Source organism: Passer montanus, unplaced genomic scaffold, assembly GCF_014805655.1.
Source record: "Passer montanus isolate IOZ18808 unplaced genomic scaffold, ASM1480565v1 scaffold96, whole genome shotgun sequence".
NCBI classification, from domain to species: domain Eukaryota; kingdom Metazoa; phylum Chordata; class Aves; order Passeriformes; family Passeridae; genus Passer; species Passer montanus.
Window position 1 is genome coordinate 394,330 of NW_024375034.1, and position 14,820 is coordinate 409,149.

Sequence of the window (14,820 nt, forward strand, 5' to 3'; positions counted from 1 at the left end):
TGCTCAGTGCTAATGCTTCCCTCCCACCTTTGGTATTTATTCTCCAAGTTTACCAAACACGGACTTTCTACTCTGGGAAGTCTAAATACTTTAATTTCCCAATTCCCTGCTGCTCTTCTTGTTATCTGACCCTTCTCAGACAAAGGTGTGAGTGAACCACCAGTTAATTTCCTTTAAAATTAGTGCCTTGAATGGTTGGTTCACCTGGTGGGAACAGGATCCCATCCAGGATGGAGCCAGCTCCTCTCCTTCCCCTCCTGTTGTGGGGGTGAGGAGAGAAGGACAGATATCAATAAAAGTGAATGAGACTTTCTGACAGAGCAGCTTCTGCAAGGGAACTTTTTTTTTTTTTTAAAAGGGTGCAAACAATGGATGGAGCAGAATTTGCATAAAACTCATTAGAAAAAAAGTACAAGTTTCATAAATCTTGTGATAAATTAATGCTATATCGTTCTGAACATGATGTATTAATTTTAGGATCAAATGAATGGGTCTGTGATCATTCTTGGTAATTATGAGGCACCCAGGCATTTTGGAGAGGAAATTATTTTTAAGGTTTTTTTTCTCAAGTGCTGGAACCCTTTTTTCACCAGAAATATCTTAACAGACCCAAACCCCTCCTTTTACACACACTTCTTTTCTTATCTCCTGGGTGTTTTGGTGTTTTATTTGATTTTATTTACTTCTCTCTTTCATGCTGGAGCAGTCATCCTATTCCTTCCCAGAAGGAGACAAAAGCGCTTTCAGTTTTCAAAAATTCTCCATGTTCTTCATGATCCCAGGGATTTTAGTGAGGGGAAGGCAGGAATTGCTGGTTCCCAGCTGGAGCAGGCAGGGAGAAATTCCTGGGGTGCTGCTGGTCAGGGGGTGCCCAGGGATGAGCAATTTTTGATTCCTTTTTTCCAGGTAGGTTTGGAGATACCACAGCAATGCTAAGGTGCATCAGTGATTTTGGCAATAGCCCAGCCTGGCTGGAGAGTTTTGGTTCATAAACCCCTGCCTCCAGCCCAAGGAGGTGCCAGTAAGTGAGCAAAGGATGTCATCTCCATCCCTGGAATCCTGGAATGGTTTGGGTTAGAAGAGACCTCAAAGATCACCCAGTTCCACCTCCTGCCATGGCAGGGACAACTTCCACTATCCCAGTTTGCTCCAAGCCCCATCCAGCCTGGCCTTGGGCTCTGCCAGGGATCCAGGGGCAGCCACAGTTTCTCTGGGCACCCTGTGCCAGGGCCTGCCCACCCCCACAGGGAAGAATTTCTTCCCAATATCCCATCTAAACCACCCTCTGTCAGTGGGAAGCCATTCCCCGCTGTCCTCTCCCTCCATTCCTTGTCCCAAATCCCTCTCCAGGCCCTGGAAGGGTCTCTGAAGTCTTCCTGAAGCTTCTCTTCTCCAGGCTGAACAGCCCCAACTCCCCCAGCTTTTCGGTTCCCTGCAGAGACACAGGACCAGCACAAAGTGTTTAAAAGTGGGTTTGGAGAGTTTGTGCTGCCCTAAGATACCTGGAGGACCAGCACAAAGTGTTTAAAAGTGGGTTTGGAGAGTTTGTGCTGCCCTAAGACCTGCTAAAGGCCGATGGAGGGCACTTAGTCTGTCTTGCCCATGTCAGTGCAGATGTTGACTTTGATGGGAAGGGTGGCAGCAGCCAGGGGCTGCATGCACAGGAGAGCCTCAGGAGTTCTGTTTATTTTAATGATAATGTGAAGAAATTTCAATATGCCATTGATATTTTTGTGTTTTTCCTCTCCTCATTTGTGTTGTAGAGCTAACCAAAGTGATCAGTTCTGAGCAAACCAGAGGAGCCCTCTGTAAATGGGAATACCCAGCTCTTCTTTGCTGCTGCTGTGTCTGTCTTAAACAGCTTTAAATCCCTTTTAAACAGCTTTGAACACCCTTTTGCACACTCTGAGAGCTGGGGGCGGGGCGGGCAATGCCTCTCTCTGAGGTTTACCCACTGGCTGTCAGCTCTGCTTATGGATTCTGCCTCCCCACTCCAATAACCAAACGCAGCAGAGAAATTACAGGCTGTGTCTCGCAGCATCTGAGGAGCCAGGAGAAACTCTTCTGCTGTGCTTTTCACTTCCCAGCTTGACAAACTCCCTCAGAAATGGTTTTGACTGCACAGATTTGTTTTCCCTCTTTCCTGTCACCTCTGTGTTTGGCTTCTTTCCCTCCTATACATGACAGCAGCTTGTGGCTCCTGGACCAGCTGGTCCAAGGCTTTTTCCTCACACCATTGGTGAAAAAAAACTTCCTTTTTCTGATGGCAGAAATGGTTATTTTCTCGTTTATTTATTGTGAGAGCCTTTTTTAAGAGGCGCTGGTGTCTGCCTGCCCTTTTGGCTGGCTCTGCAGTGCAGGAGTTGGAGTGGAGGCAGCCTTGGTGCTCCCCACCGGCACCTGGAAAGGGAAACGTGTAACGCGGAGCTCGGTTGAATTTCAGGAGTGGAAACTTCCCTGGCCAAGTCCTTCTGGAAAGTTTTGGCTCAAGTGGTCGAGCCCATTCTGAGAAGGAGGTCAGGGAGGATCTGTTGAGGTTGTGCTTATGGAATGAGCTACTGGACACCTGCTTTGGGAGAGAGGCTTGGGATCAGGGGATGAGCGCTCACCCCTGGAGCTGGGATGTGCCTTTAGGTGCCCCTGAGTGTAACTCCCAAGGCTTTAAGCTCAGCATGGCAGGAGATTTGCTGTTCTGGTTCACCCAGGGAATGCAGGGATAGAGGTGGAGAGACCCCAGTGAGAAATGATCCTCGCTTAAAAAAAACTTAAAGGTTTATTAAAACCTTATAAAAAAATACAACAGGAGACTGAATAGAGAAAATATTACAGTGCTGGGAGCAGAGGATTTTTGCCACCATGTGCTCATGCACACAACGGAGATTTCACCTTTTAACCCTTTAGCCCCTTCCAAAGTTCTGTCAATCAACTCCTTCTTCACTGTCCAGTGATGGTTTTACTTCCTTCAGTCTTGATTGGAGGTCAGGGGCTGCCATAATAACAAACCAAATTTCCTCCCAAATGTCCCAAACCCAGGCCAGCCCCTGATAACAACACAAGAGGGAGTAAAACAGAACTATAAGTCTATAAAACTTAGCAGATATACAGGACATTTGCCTTTTAATGGTGAGAGTCAACCCTTGCATTACTTATCCATCACACTTGGGGTCAGGGGATGAGCGCTCACCCGTGGAGCTGGGATGTACCTTTAGGTGCCCCTGAGTGTAACTCCCAAGGCTTTAAGCTCAGCATGGCAGGAGATTTGCTGTTCTGGTTCACCCAGGGAATGCAGGGATAGAGGTGGAGAGACCCCAGTGAGAAATGATCCTCACTTAAAAAAAATTAAAGGTTTATTAAAACCTTATTAGAAAATGCAAAAGGAGACTGAATAGAGAAAATATTACAGCACCAGGAGCAGAGGTTTTCCCCACCATGTGCTCGTCCACACAATGGAGGTTTCACTTTTTAACCTTTTAGTCCCTCCCAAAGTTCTGTCCAGTGATGGAGTTTTACTTCCTTAAATCTTGATTGGAAGTCAACTGTTGCCATAGGAACAATCCCACCCTCCCAAATATCCCAAACCCAGGCCACCCCCTGATGACAGCACAAGGGGGTAAAACATAACTATAAACCTATAAAACTTCTCTTAACAGATACACAGGATATTTGCCTTTTAATTGTGAGAGTCAGCCATGGCATTGCTCATCCATCACACCCTGCAGCCTGCAAGAGATGTGCTGAGCCCTCCTGTGCTTTGGTTGTCCCCTCCACATCAGGGGTTTTCTGTGCACACTCTGTCCCCAGCTCTGGGTTTGTCCCCTGCAGGAAACTGAGGAAGCCTCATTCCAAATGTGGGAGCAGTTCCCACTTCCTGTGACCTCCTGCTTGAAACTGGATTTTACTTTGCTTCCTTGGCCAGGGAGTCACCATCCTTTTCTTTCACCCTCATTGCTCAGAGATTGCTGTGCAGCACAGAAATATTGGCATTTCATCTTTTCTTTTCAAAATCTTGGGGAAAGCATCTCCAGAAGAGCTTTCTATGCCTCCTTTTTTATTTATTTATTTTTTATTTTCTGAGAGGTGAAAGAGAAAATGAATTAGAGGCAAAGAAAAGGGAGCAGGTGACAAATGAGAAGAACAGGGCTGAAATTTCAAGCTCAAATCCATCAAATCCTGTGAGAGGGGCCAGCCTGCTGTGGTGAACTGGGCTAGCTGGAGAGGCTGTGCTGGGGTGACTGGGGCAGGAAGGGCTGCTGGGGGAATGGAATGGGGCTGGAATGTCCCATCTCCCTCACAGGGAAGAAGGGGAGCCAGGGAAATGTGGTGGAAGTTTTACTTTTGGAAGTTAAGTGTGGTGGTGGCCTTTGTGTAAGGTGGGGGTACTGAAATGATTTTTAATTGATTTTCTGCTGGTTGAAGAAGTTGAAGAGTGGCTGAGGGGTTGGCTCCCTGTGCCAGCTTGTGGCCTTGGTGGAGAAGCCAAAATGTGGTGGCTGTGCCCACACAAATAACCCAGAGCTCAGGAGGGGTGAGGACAGTGAGCCAAGGAGAAACTGGCTGTTAAAATCAGGATTAAGTGTTAAAATCAGGATTAAAATATGCTTTTCACATTAAAGCAGAGCTGATGCCTCAAGTCTTGAGCCCAAAAGCCATTGCAGAAATTCCTATTAACTCCACATGGGTATGAATCAGACCTCTTAAAAGTGAAGCTTATTAGGCAATTAATTAGAAACCTGCCCCTTCTGTGCCCTCCATCCCAGCCCAGCCCCTTCCTGCTGGCCTGGGTCAGCATCTGGCTCTTTCCCTGCCCCTGGGGCTCTGCACTTTCCAAAACCTCCCAGGAGCTCCAGGATCCTTCCAGAGACTGAGTTTGTTTTTTCTCCCTTTTCATCCTCCCCGTGCAGCCCCTTTTCCCACTTTCCTCCTTGGCAAAGTGGAAGGGCAAGGAAAATGCAGATGTTTACAGCTGCAAGCGAGGTGCTGAGACCAGGGTTCCTCAATGGGATGCAAAAGGGCCCCCCTAAATCAGCCAAACCTACAAAAAACATATAATAAAATCTGATCAGGAAGGAAACAACAGCAAAAAGGAAAAAAAAAAAGCTCCTGAGGTCAATCAAAGTTCAACTCTTGGAGAAAGAAGAAAATCTGTGTATGTGTGAGAAAGAGGGAGAAGTAGCTGTGATTGAGAGAAAGGAGGCAAAGGGAGACAAGATAAATTCTGATTATCTGGTGGAATCAAGACACTTAACTGCCCTGTCTGATTCCTGAGAGGAAACAAATGGAGCCCATAACTTTGTACTGCAGGGAGATAATTTGTGCCTGCTCCCTCAGCCTTTGCTGGAGCCAGGTGGGTGCTGGGGCTGGAGGAGGCTTGAGCAGCATCTCCAGCACGACCTGGGGAGAGATGGAAGGTGTTTTCCTTTGGGAGAGCCCTGAGAGGGGCTTCTGACAGATGTGCTGCAGCTCTGGCTCTGCATGCCCTGTCCAGGCTTCCTGATGATGGGAGAACAGATTGGAGAAAATCAATAAATGCAATAAATTGGTGCTGAAGAAATCAGTGGAAGGGAACCTGAACAAACTTTTGGCGTGGTGGTTAAAGTGGTGAAGCTTTAATACCACACTCCTAAACTTAGGGGTAAAACTTGGAAAAAACTTGAAACAAAGCAATTGTGAAGTCTCATTTCAGGGCTGTGTTTCTTCTTATCTTCTGTTTATTTATTTTTGTATTTTATGCATGGGTAATACTTTTTTTTTTTCCTGAACAAGGTGTTAGGAAAGTAGGATGGTGATTTCTGCCTGACTGGGAGATAAGGGGAAGGGGGAAAGAGCTTCTATGTTTTGGTGCCTCATTTGGGAGGGTTTATTTAAGATGGGATTTTTCTCTGCTCACACTGCTTCTGAGCTGTCCCTGTCTAAGCTCTAATAGAGATTCTTGTTTCTAACAAATCAAAGCACAGAGAAGATGAGGAATCTGTCAGTTTTGCTCATTTTGGACAGGAGGGTTGTTGAGCTCAGAGTGCTGTTTTCCATGGATCCTACTCCAAAGACTGGCAGGAGGAACATGGAGCTGTGATGATTCCTGTGCTCTGCCCAGGAATGCCCTGCCTCCTTCTCCAGGTTGTCCTGAATTTAGGAACTCAATTCCCTGACAGCTGCACGTTGTTGCAGTGAAGAGAGAGAAGAGTTAAATATCAAATGCTTGTTGATTTAGTTATTTATTTATTGCTACAACTGGGTTAGCAACACACAAGCCACGAATATGATTAAAACTGGGTGGGACATGGTTTTCCTTTTCAGCAGGAATTTTAAGATCCTTTTCTTTCCAAAGATGTGCAACCAAGACCTTTTGGAGTATTTGCTGTTCTGGAGGGAAATAATGACCTATTGATGTGGGGTTTTTGACTGGGATGTAAAGGGTGGAAACCTGTTCTCCTATGAGAAAAAAACTGGGCAGAACAAAGAGGCATGATCTGGATTTATTTTGTCCTTGTTACTGGCTTTCCCAGCCATGGAGTCTGTCTTCTTTTTCCCATGGGGCACAGAAACCTTTGCTAAGGATGGCTTTGAACATCCTCCAGCCTAAAACCAAACTGCTGCCTTGTTTTGTATCAGGAATACAAGGTCTGAGAAAATGTAGGGGCTTGGTATCCTTGGGGCTGGCTGCCCTGGAGAGGTGAGAACGTGGCAGATGAGCACTCTGATCACAGGCTGGGATAAAGCCACTTGTTTTTGTCTTTATCCAAAAATGCCTTTGGTTGTGACCCATCACTCACTTGCTCCTGTTGGTGGAAGGAATGGTTTTTTTCCCCCCAGTGGTTAATTCTAGCTGCTCCTTTTAAAACAACTGCTGTTCCTCCTCCAAACAGGAATTTGTCTGGGTTTGGGCACTGAGTCTTGCTGTGCTTTCTTGCTCATTGCTCAGTATCACATTTTGTCCTCTCCGTGGATGTGCTCAAGATGGCCTGAGTCATCTCACTCTTCTTAGTCATAGATGAGGCAGTTCAAGCTTTTAGAGCTTTTCTTTTTTGAAAGGAAAAGCATTTCTGCCAGCTCTTGAAATTTTGTGGCTTCCTCTTGTGTCCAGTCCTGAAGGTGATGCAGCCAGGCAAGCAGCTTGTAGCTTTGCAGCCTTGGCATAAGCAGCTTTTCAGCCTAAAAGCCACTCCTGGCTTCCCCAAGAGTCCTGTGGATCCCCAGAAAGGGTGTGGAATGGCTCCTTGCATGCTTGGAGCAGGGACAAACAATAAATTTTTCCCAAAAGAGTTCAAATTACCAAGGGCTTCACCTGGCTGCTGGGTCCTCCCTGTTATGGGCCATGCTGTCACCTGAGCTTGTGCTAACAGCAATTTTACATCCCACTGTTATGTCCCCACTGAGGTTGGTGGCCTTGAGACCTGCCAGGCCAGCTGGGTTCTCCCTCACAATTTTCTTCACCAGTGTCCTAGGGAACTAAATTTTTAATCACAAAGTCACTCAGGGCGAAAGCAAATGCCTTACAGAAATCTATTATTTCTTCTTTATCTGCCAAAGTTGTACTCTCATCAAAGAATAAAATCAGGTTTGTTTGACAAGCTCTATTTTCCATAAAATCGTGTTGACTGGCATTAATTATGTTCCTATCATTTAATTCTTTATTAATGGAATCTCATATTGGCTTTTTCCATTATTTCAGCCATGATTGATGTCTCACCAATCGATTGGGAATTGCCCGGCTCACTCTGCTCTCCAAACTGTGCTGCTGCTTTTGCCCTCTGCTCTGCTGGAGCTTCCCTCACCTTCCCAGAGGGATGAAATTTGGGCATCTCTTCTTGGCCAGGAGATCTGGGGGCATGGTGGCTCTCACAGACTGTCCCCCCCATCCTCAAATCCATGTGGCCAAGGAGAAATCTCATCCTCATCCCCCCATCTTCAAGGCCAGGCAACCTAGGGAATGTCCCATCCTTATCTCCATCCAGCAGCATTTTTTCCTCCTGGTTTTTCCCCCATCCTGCTGGGCAAGGCATGGAGAGCAGCTGGGTGGGACAGCAGGCAGGCTGGGAGAATGCCCAGAATGATCCAAGGAGGTTCTTGTGGGACTGAAATGAGGCTCCAGGGGTGGTGGCTGTCCCCTGCTTTTGGTGTTGTAAGAAGAGTGTGAGGGAGGCTGGTCAGAGCTCACCCAGTGGGGTCCTCCATCTCTGGTGCCAGGGCTGAACCAGGCTGACTTGCTCTTCTAAAAAAGGCAACGAAGGAGAGGATCTGTGGTTCAGTCCACCTGTGCAGGCAGAACAGTCAGACCATGCTCAGCCTGGCTCCCCTTGGGGCACTGGAGCACCGTGGGCGTGATCCCAGATCCCAGACCTCTGTTCTCTGACAAGCTGCATGTTTTCAACATTTCTTCTTCTCTGCCTCGTTTTGCTCAGGATTTCTTTACTCTCTGTGTCTCCCAGGTTCCTCAGTGACTCAGCTGCTGGCCCGGGACCTGGACAATGACCCTCTGGTCTTCGGGGTGGTCGGGGAGGAGGCCAGTCGCTTCTTTGCCGTGGAAAGTGTCACTGGAGTGGTGTGGCTCAGGCAGCCCCTGGACAGAGAGGTAAGGCTGGGCAAAAACCACCTCTGCTCAGAGAAATGGTGCCTCTCCATGCTCTGTGAGAGCTGAGATGGGCGTTGCTCCTTGGTGGAGTTGGGAATCTGTGTCCATGTTCTCCAGGTCAGTGGGGACATGAGCAATGAACAGCCTGCTCTGGTTTCCTCTGACTCGTGGGTTTTCCTGGGTGCTAGAATAACACCTGTGGGTCTGGAAGTAAAGGAATTAATAAGTGGAGGGGATCTACCAAGGAGCCAGGCTGCTCACACAGTCAGGGAAATGTGCAGGCTTCCTCTTTAAATCTCTGTGCCAATTAAATCCTTTACTATTTAGAACAGCGTGTCAAGAGATGTGAGGTATCCCTGCTTATTCAATCTCATCAAGACTTTTCATCCTCTTGTGGATTCAGGCTGCTGGATGCTAAATTTGGCAAGATTCTTGCCTCAAAGCTATTTCACCACCCCTATTTTCAATGGCAGCTTTGGTGTGCGAGGCTGGAATCCCATCCAGGTGCCTGTTTTGCTAAAACCTTGGCCCTTTCTGCATTCCTGGAGCAAGGAGGAAGTGATAGCAGGAAGACTGGGAAAATATGATGTGATTTGGGCAAGGTGCTTCATTTCCCCTGTGCTTGTGCTGCCTGTGTTTAGTGCTGCCTTGGCCAGCAGCAGCCTTGGGAAGATCAAACCCATTAACACACCTCCGGTGTTCCCAGTCAGAGCCAGCCAGGCATTGGCATGCAGAGGAGCAGGGTGCTGGGTGCTCTCAGGCTGGGGCTGGGGGGAAGGCCAAACCCAATTTCACAGTGTTAAGAGCGAGACTTTAGGAAAATAAAGTGCTTTTCTTCACCCCTCTCCCCTCCGCCTCGCCATGCCAACAGCTGCTGGCGTGAGTCATAAATCTTCCCTCATCCAAATGCCTCCTGCTTCCCCATACTTCCCATGCCAGCCTGAAGCCCAGGAGGGTGATCAATAGATTTTTGGTGTCTTGTGGTGTGGAGGGTGGGAAGGGAAGGAGCTGGGCAGAGCTTGGGTGCGTGGATGGGCTCAGCTGGTCCTAAGGGCTCAAAGCACGTGGGAGATAGAATGGATACAGGGAAAGTGTAAAGGATGTGAGAGAGATGTAAATGACAATTTATGGTGGAGGAGGCAGTCAGAGGGAAGGGATGGAGGTGGGCACAAAGCTGGGAGCAGAGAGCACTGGCCTGGATGCACGTGTTCAAAAAGTCAGGGGGGAGAAAGCCACTCAGGAGAAGTGGTGGGAAGGGAAAAGGAAGAGGTGAATTCTTGTACTGTGGAGGAGAAAGAAGGGGGAAAGAGTCATAGCAAGGTAAATGATGCAGGAAAAGATGAACCACAGAAAAAGGGGAAAGAGCAAATGTATAGAGGCAAAATGAATTTTAAAAGATTTTTTTTTGTACTCCTACGAAGATTAGAAGGAAAACGGATTTCTAGAAAAATGGCAGACCCCGAGGCTAAAGAATTGTGTTAAAATAATTTTAGTGACAGAAGTTGGTATGTGGAAGCTTCCTCTGATTATTTTATTGGGTTTTTAAAATTTAAATGCTCAACAGGTTGTTTCTTATCTCCTGTTTTTCCTTTCTTCCCTATTGCGTTGTCCCTGGTGGATGAGGAGGGGGAAAAGAGGGCTGAAAGGCAGGGATGCAGCAGGGTGGGATGATGGCACAGGGAGCAGAGTATCTCCTCTCCCTGGGGATTTCAGCTCCTCCTTCTGCCTACCAGCATTGCCCCGAGGCAGGAGTTGGAAAGGGCTTTCCCTGGTTGTCTGGATGGAAATGTGGGAGCAGGAGTGGGTGCACACCGTGGGGAGCTGCTCCCCAATCCCTCCTCCGAGATGAACTTCGACCCTGGTGCAAGCAGAGCTCCTGCTGGCTGCTGCCTGTCCCTGAGCCCGTCTCATTAGGAACAAATCAACCAGAGCTGCAGCGTGGACAGCCACTTCAGGCTGCCTTTTCCAGCCTTTCCTGCCTGATGCTGTGGAAACATCGAGGTGCTGTGCTCCAGCAGCTCAGGCAGGGCACGGACAGCAGAGCTGGAAGGGATTGTCAGGACTGGAGGGGAACAAGAAACACCAGCTGGTGGGCAGGTACTAGATAGATGTGCACAATCTTTGCACAATTCTTTGGTAAAATAGGAGCAAAATGATTGCTGGTGGGAAGAAAAGGGTCAGGAAGAGAAGGTCTGCCTCCACGAGCAATATCCTTCTGCCCTGATCCCAAAAAAATTTGCTCTTTCCCACTTGTTTCTCACCCCAGCATTAGTGGCTTGGATAGATCCTTATTGCAAGCTGTTAATTCAGTTAAAGCAATAAGGAGCAGAGGGAATTGTGTGGGAATTTCATGGCATTTTGGGACAGGCTTGTCCCAGGATTCCCAGCTGTGTGATAGAGAAGTTGGGAAAGCAGCAGCAGGATTTAGAGGTCCTCACTGAGACTGTGTTGCAGAGCCCTAAATCTTGCCATGTTTTAAGTGCCCAGCTGCCAATCAGGGAGAGGGTTCCTTAGCCCTGGAGCAGGGCATCTCCTGTGCCTGTGGGATACACAGGAGCCCTGCTGGCACTCAGATTCCCCAGCATTTTCTGCCCAGTGCAGGTAATGGCACTCCAGCACCTCTCCCCTTCTGGAAGGTCCTGGAAGCATTTTGCGTGTAATAACATTGGCTGAAAGTCCCCAGCCTGCCACCTGCAGATAAACGCTACAGTATCTTTAATTATAGGGTTTTTTTCTTCTCTTTCCCTTTCAGACTAAGTCAGAATTCACAGTTGAATTTTCTGTCAGTGACAGCCAAGGGGTGAGTGTGACTTCTCATTTCATGGTCTGCGGCACGGAGGGAGCGGAGCAGGGGGTGTGGGTCACTTCTGCACCAGGGGAGGGGGGTCACCCCTTGGCCCAAAGCCCAAAGCCACAGCCACAAGCTGGTTTTTAGGCTCTAAATCCACACCTGAAGCTGACGCCCTGCTGTTGTCCTTGGGCCCGCAGGTGATCAAGGGGACAGTCAACATCCAGGTCGGAGACGTGAACGACAACGCCCCACAGTTCCACAACCAGCCCTACAGCGTCCGCATCCCTGAGGTAGGACCCTCTCTGCCTGGCCTCTGCCTCTCCCCTCAGTGGCCACTCGTGCCCTCTGGTTGCCACCACGGAGCTGGCCACCAGTGCACAGGGCTGTCCTCTTGCCCTGGAGCCTCATGAAGTTGCGGGAGGATGAAACTTCTGGAAGTTACTGCCTGAAAATGAGCAAAGTGTTTGGGGTGTTGGGGGAAGGAGGTGGAAGAGGAGATGTGGTGCTTTGGTGACATCTTTCCCATGACAAATGGGAAGTTTACAAATGAGTGCCAATGAGGATATGTGTCTTGTTGTCTTCCTTGGAGCTGAGGGCATGCACAGCTCTCATCACAGAGGTGATCTGAGGCAGGACCAAGTGTTTCTCCAAATGCCTGAATTCTGGCAGAGTGCTGCCCAAAGGCTTCTGCCTTGGCTGGTGATTTCCTTCCACAGCTCCATAGCAGGACTGGTCCCATGTTGTCCCTGGGATAAAACAGGTGGGGAGAGGCCACAGGAGATCAACTGGCCCAAGCTCCCACTGATCCAGTGAGAATTTTCATGTTAGGTCAGATTGCTCAGGGTTTTATCCAGCCAAGTGTTGAAATATCCCTAGGACAGAGTTTCCACAACCTTCTGCTGCTCTCTGTGCTGGCCACTGCAGGGGAGGTGACATCTGCTCATCCATCAGGGACAGCTTCTGCACCCGCAGCCTGACGTGGTCAGGAATTTACAGGTCTGATGTGAATTTAGGCTTTAAGCTGTGGCTTCTGGTGCCAGGTGGAGAAGGTGAGGATATTCCATTTGAAACAGGGGGTTAGTAGAGCATTTGACATCCTCCAGTGGAGGAAACCTCTCTTTGCACCACAGTGCCAGAGTTCCTAGACTCTTCCTCGGGGTGTGGGTGAGGTCCCATGTGCATTGTGTGTGTGTGAAATGGAGCAGCTCTGGTAACTGAGAGGTGCAAACTATTGTGTTACCAGGGTGTATTTAATATTCCTGCTGCTGCTGCCCTGCCATGCTGGGCTGTGATCCCTCCCCACCCCTCTGTTGTGAGGATGAGGTTTCTTCATTAGAGCTGCTCGTGATGTATGAGCTGGAGTCTCATCTTTGCACCAAGTCACCTGAAACCTCCCCATGAGAGTGACACTGGGTCAGAGGCATTTCTGCTGCTCTTCAGAGCACGAGGGCTGGAGAAATGACTTGGCAAAACCCCCACCAGGTGCCCCCTGCTCCTGCCCATGCTCAGGGCTCTGGAGCTGGCGGGTGGCTGTCGTGCCTTGCTGCTGCTCCTCCGGGTCGTGCTCTGCCTGCAGAGGTCTGCAAAGCAAAAGGAATGGCAGTGGCATGGGAGGAGAGCAGGCTCCTCTCCCCTGCCCTCAGATTGACCCCTGGTTTTGCTGTTACCTGCTCCGTGAAGAGATGGAAATGGGTTTCTGTGACTCCCCTGGGAATCAGGGCTGTGTTAAGCACCAGTTTTTTATATACCTGAGTATCTGTGCCACATCTCTTCGTGCTGATGGCTTCTGTCCTTGATGCCTCAGGTTTTAGCTTTTGTATTTTTCAGATTCTGTGCTGCTTTAGTGTGTGGGTCATATTAGGGGGATGGTGAGCTCTCTGCACAGAGCAGGAGACAAAACCATTACTTCTCTAGCTGGGGACCAAGGACAAATGATCCAAATCTCAGGCCCAAGAGCACAAACAATGTGGGCTGGAGAGAGAAAAACAAGGATGGGACTGCATGGGCTGGAGCTGTAATTGGACAATGAACTCCAATATGCAAATGGAGCAGAACTTATAAAAATGAGAGACCCTGTGACTGTGTGTCCATTTTGTGACCATTTTGGTTCATCTTGGGTGCAGCCCTGGCTGGGCTCTTGTGCTGCCCAAGGTGGATCCATTCAGGCCTTTTAATAAATCCCTCTTTATTCTTTAGCCGTGCCCGGCCTCTGCTCTAGGCCAGCCTTCCCAAGGCACCATCTTAAGAGCCAATATTGCAAAGCTTGAGTTTTCCCCATTTCCAGTATTAAACTGTGCCCAGCATGGGGAGCAGGGGAGGGCAATGGTCCTGGCTTGGACTCATGGAATCTTAGAGTCATAGGATGGTTTGGACTGTAAGGGACCTTAAAGCTCCTCTAGTTCAGCTCCTGCCATGGGCAGGGACACCTTCCACTGGTTGCTCCAGCCTGGCCTTGGACACTTACAGGGATCCAGGGTCAGCCAGAGCTTCTCTGAGCACCCTGTGCACCCTGTGCCTCCCCCCCCTCCCAGGGAAGAATTTCTTCTCAATATCTAATTTAAACCTCCTCTTTTTCAGCTGAAGGCCATCCCCTGTGTCCTATCACTCCATGCCCTCATGTGTAGAAAATTAGGGCTGGCTGAGAAGAGGGAACTGCACGCAGGTGATCTGGACAAAAAAAAAATATAACAGAAGAAGAGGCTGAACCTTAGAGCCCCTCTGTGCCATATCACATGCTGTGCATGTGAGTTATGGGTCTGCTGGGAAGGATTTCCAGCACTGCCTGGCTGTTTGTGGTGCAGCAAGCCTGGTGTTCCCCCCGTGCAGCCACCCAGCACTTGGCCTGGGGAGCTGTGCTCTCCTGGAGGTTGGCCTAATCTAATTACGAGGCAGCATGTGCCAGCTTCCAGTTTCTGCCCGTGATCTTTAACCAAGGGCACCGATCAGAGGTAATGAGCCACAAACGCCTTGCTCCGCCAGCATCCTGGAGGCACTCCTGTTCTCATGCCAGGGAGAGAGAGCCTGGCTGTGGGAGTAGGGAATGGGGTCTCACCACCTGCAGAGGCCCCACCAAGGGCTGCAGGCCATGAGGGGTGTCAGCAATAAACTTCTCCTGAGTGTGGTGGCACAGCTCTCAAGGAGGACATGGGCACTTGGCTTTGAGACCTGTGCTGAGCCACGAGTTTTCCTTGCTGCTTGCCCATGACTACTTGAACTGGAGGTGATGTGGCATGGAAAGGTGGCAGGGGACCCAGCCATGGTGAGGGATGTCACCCCATGCTCCAGACAGCTTGAGGGTGAGCAGTGAGGGCACAGGTACCAAAATCCACCTCAGAGAGCACCCAGCCCAAATTGAAGGGCCTGTGGATGATGAATGAGGAGGGCTGGAGCTTGGAGAAAGAAGAGAGGCTAGTGTGGTTTTCAATAGACTGGCTCTGTGCAGGTTTGGCAGCTAATGAGG

At 49.1% G+C, this 14,820-nt stretch overlaps 1 protein-coding gene across 1 annotated transcript in view; it reads left to right on the plus strand.

The window, feature by feature from the left end:
• The window catches only part of CDH23 (cadherin related 23), a 191,018-nt gene that overhangs the window by 35,226 nt on the left and 140,972 nt on the right, over positions 1-14,820 (plus strand). Inside the window, exons 4-6 of the mRNA XM_039696221.1 lie at positions 8,427-8,569; positions 11,322-11,369; positions 11,558-11,650. Coding sequence (XP_039552155.1) covers positions 8,427-8,569; positions 11,322-11,369; positions 11,558-11,650 — 284 coding nt within the window. The remainder of the gene's footprint in view (positions 1-8,426; positions 8,570-11,321; positions 11,370-11,557; positions 11,651-14,820) is intronic.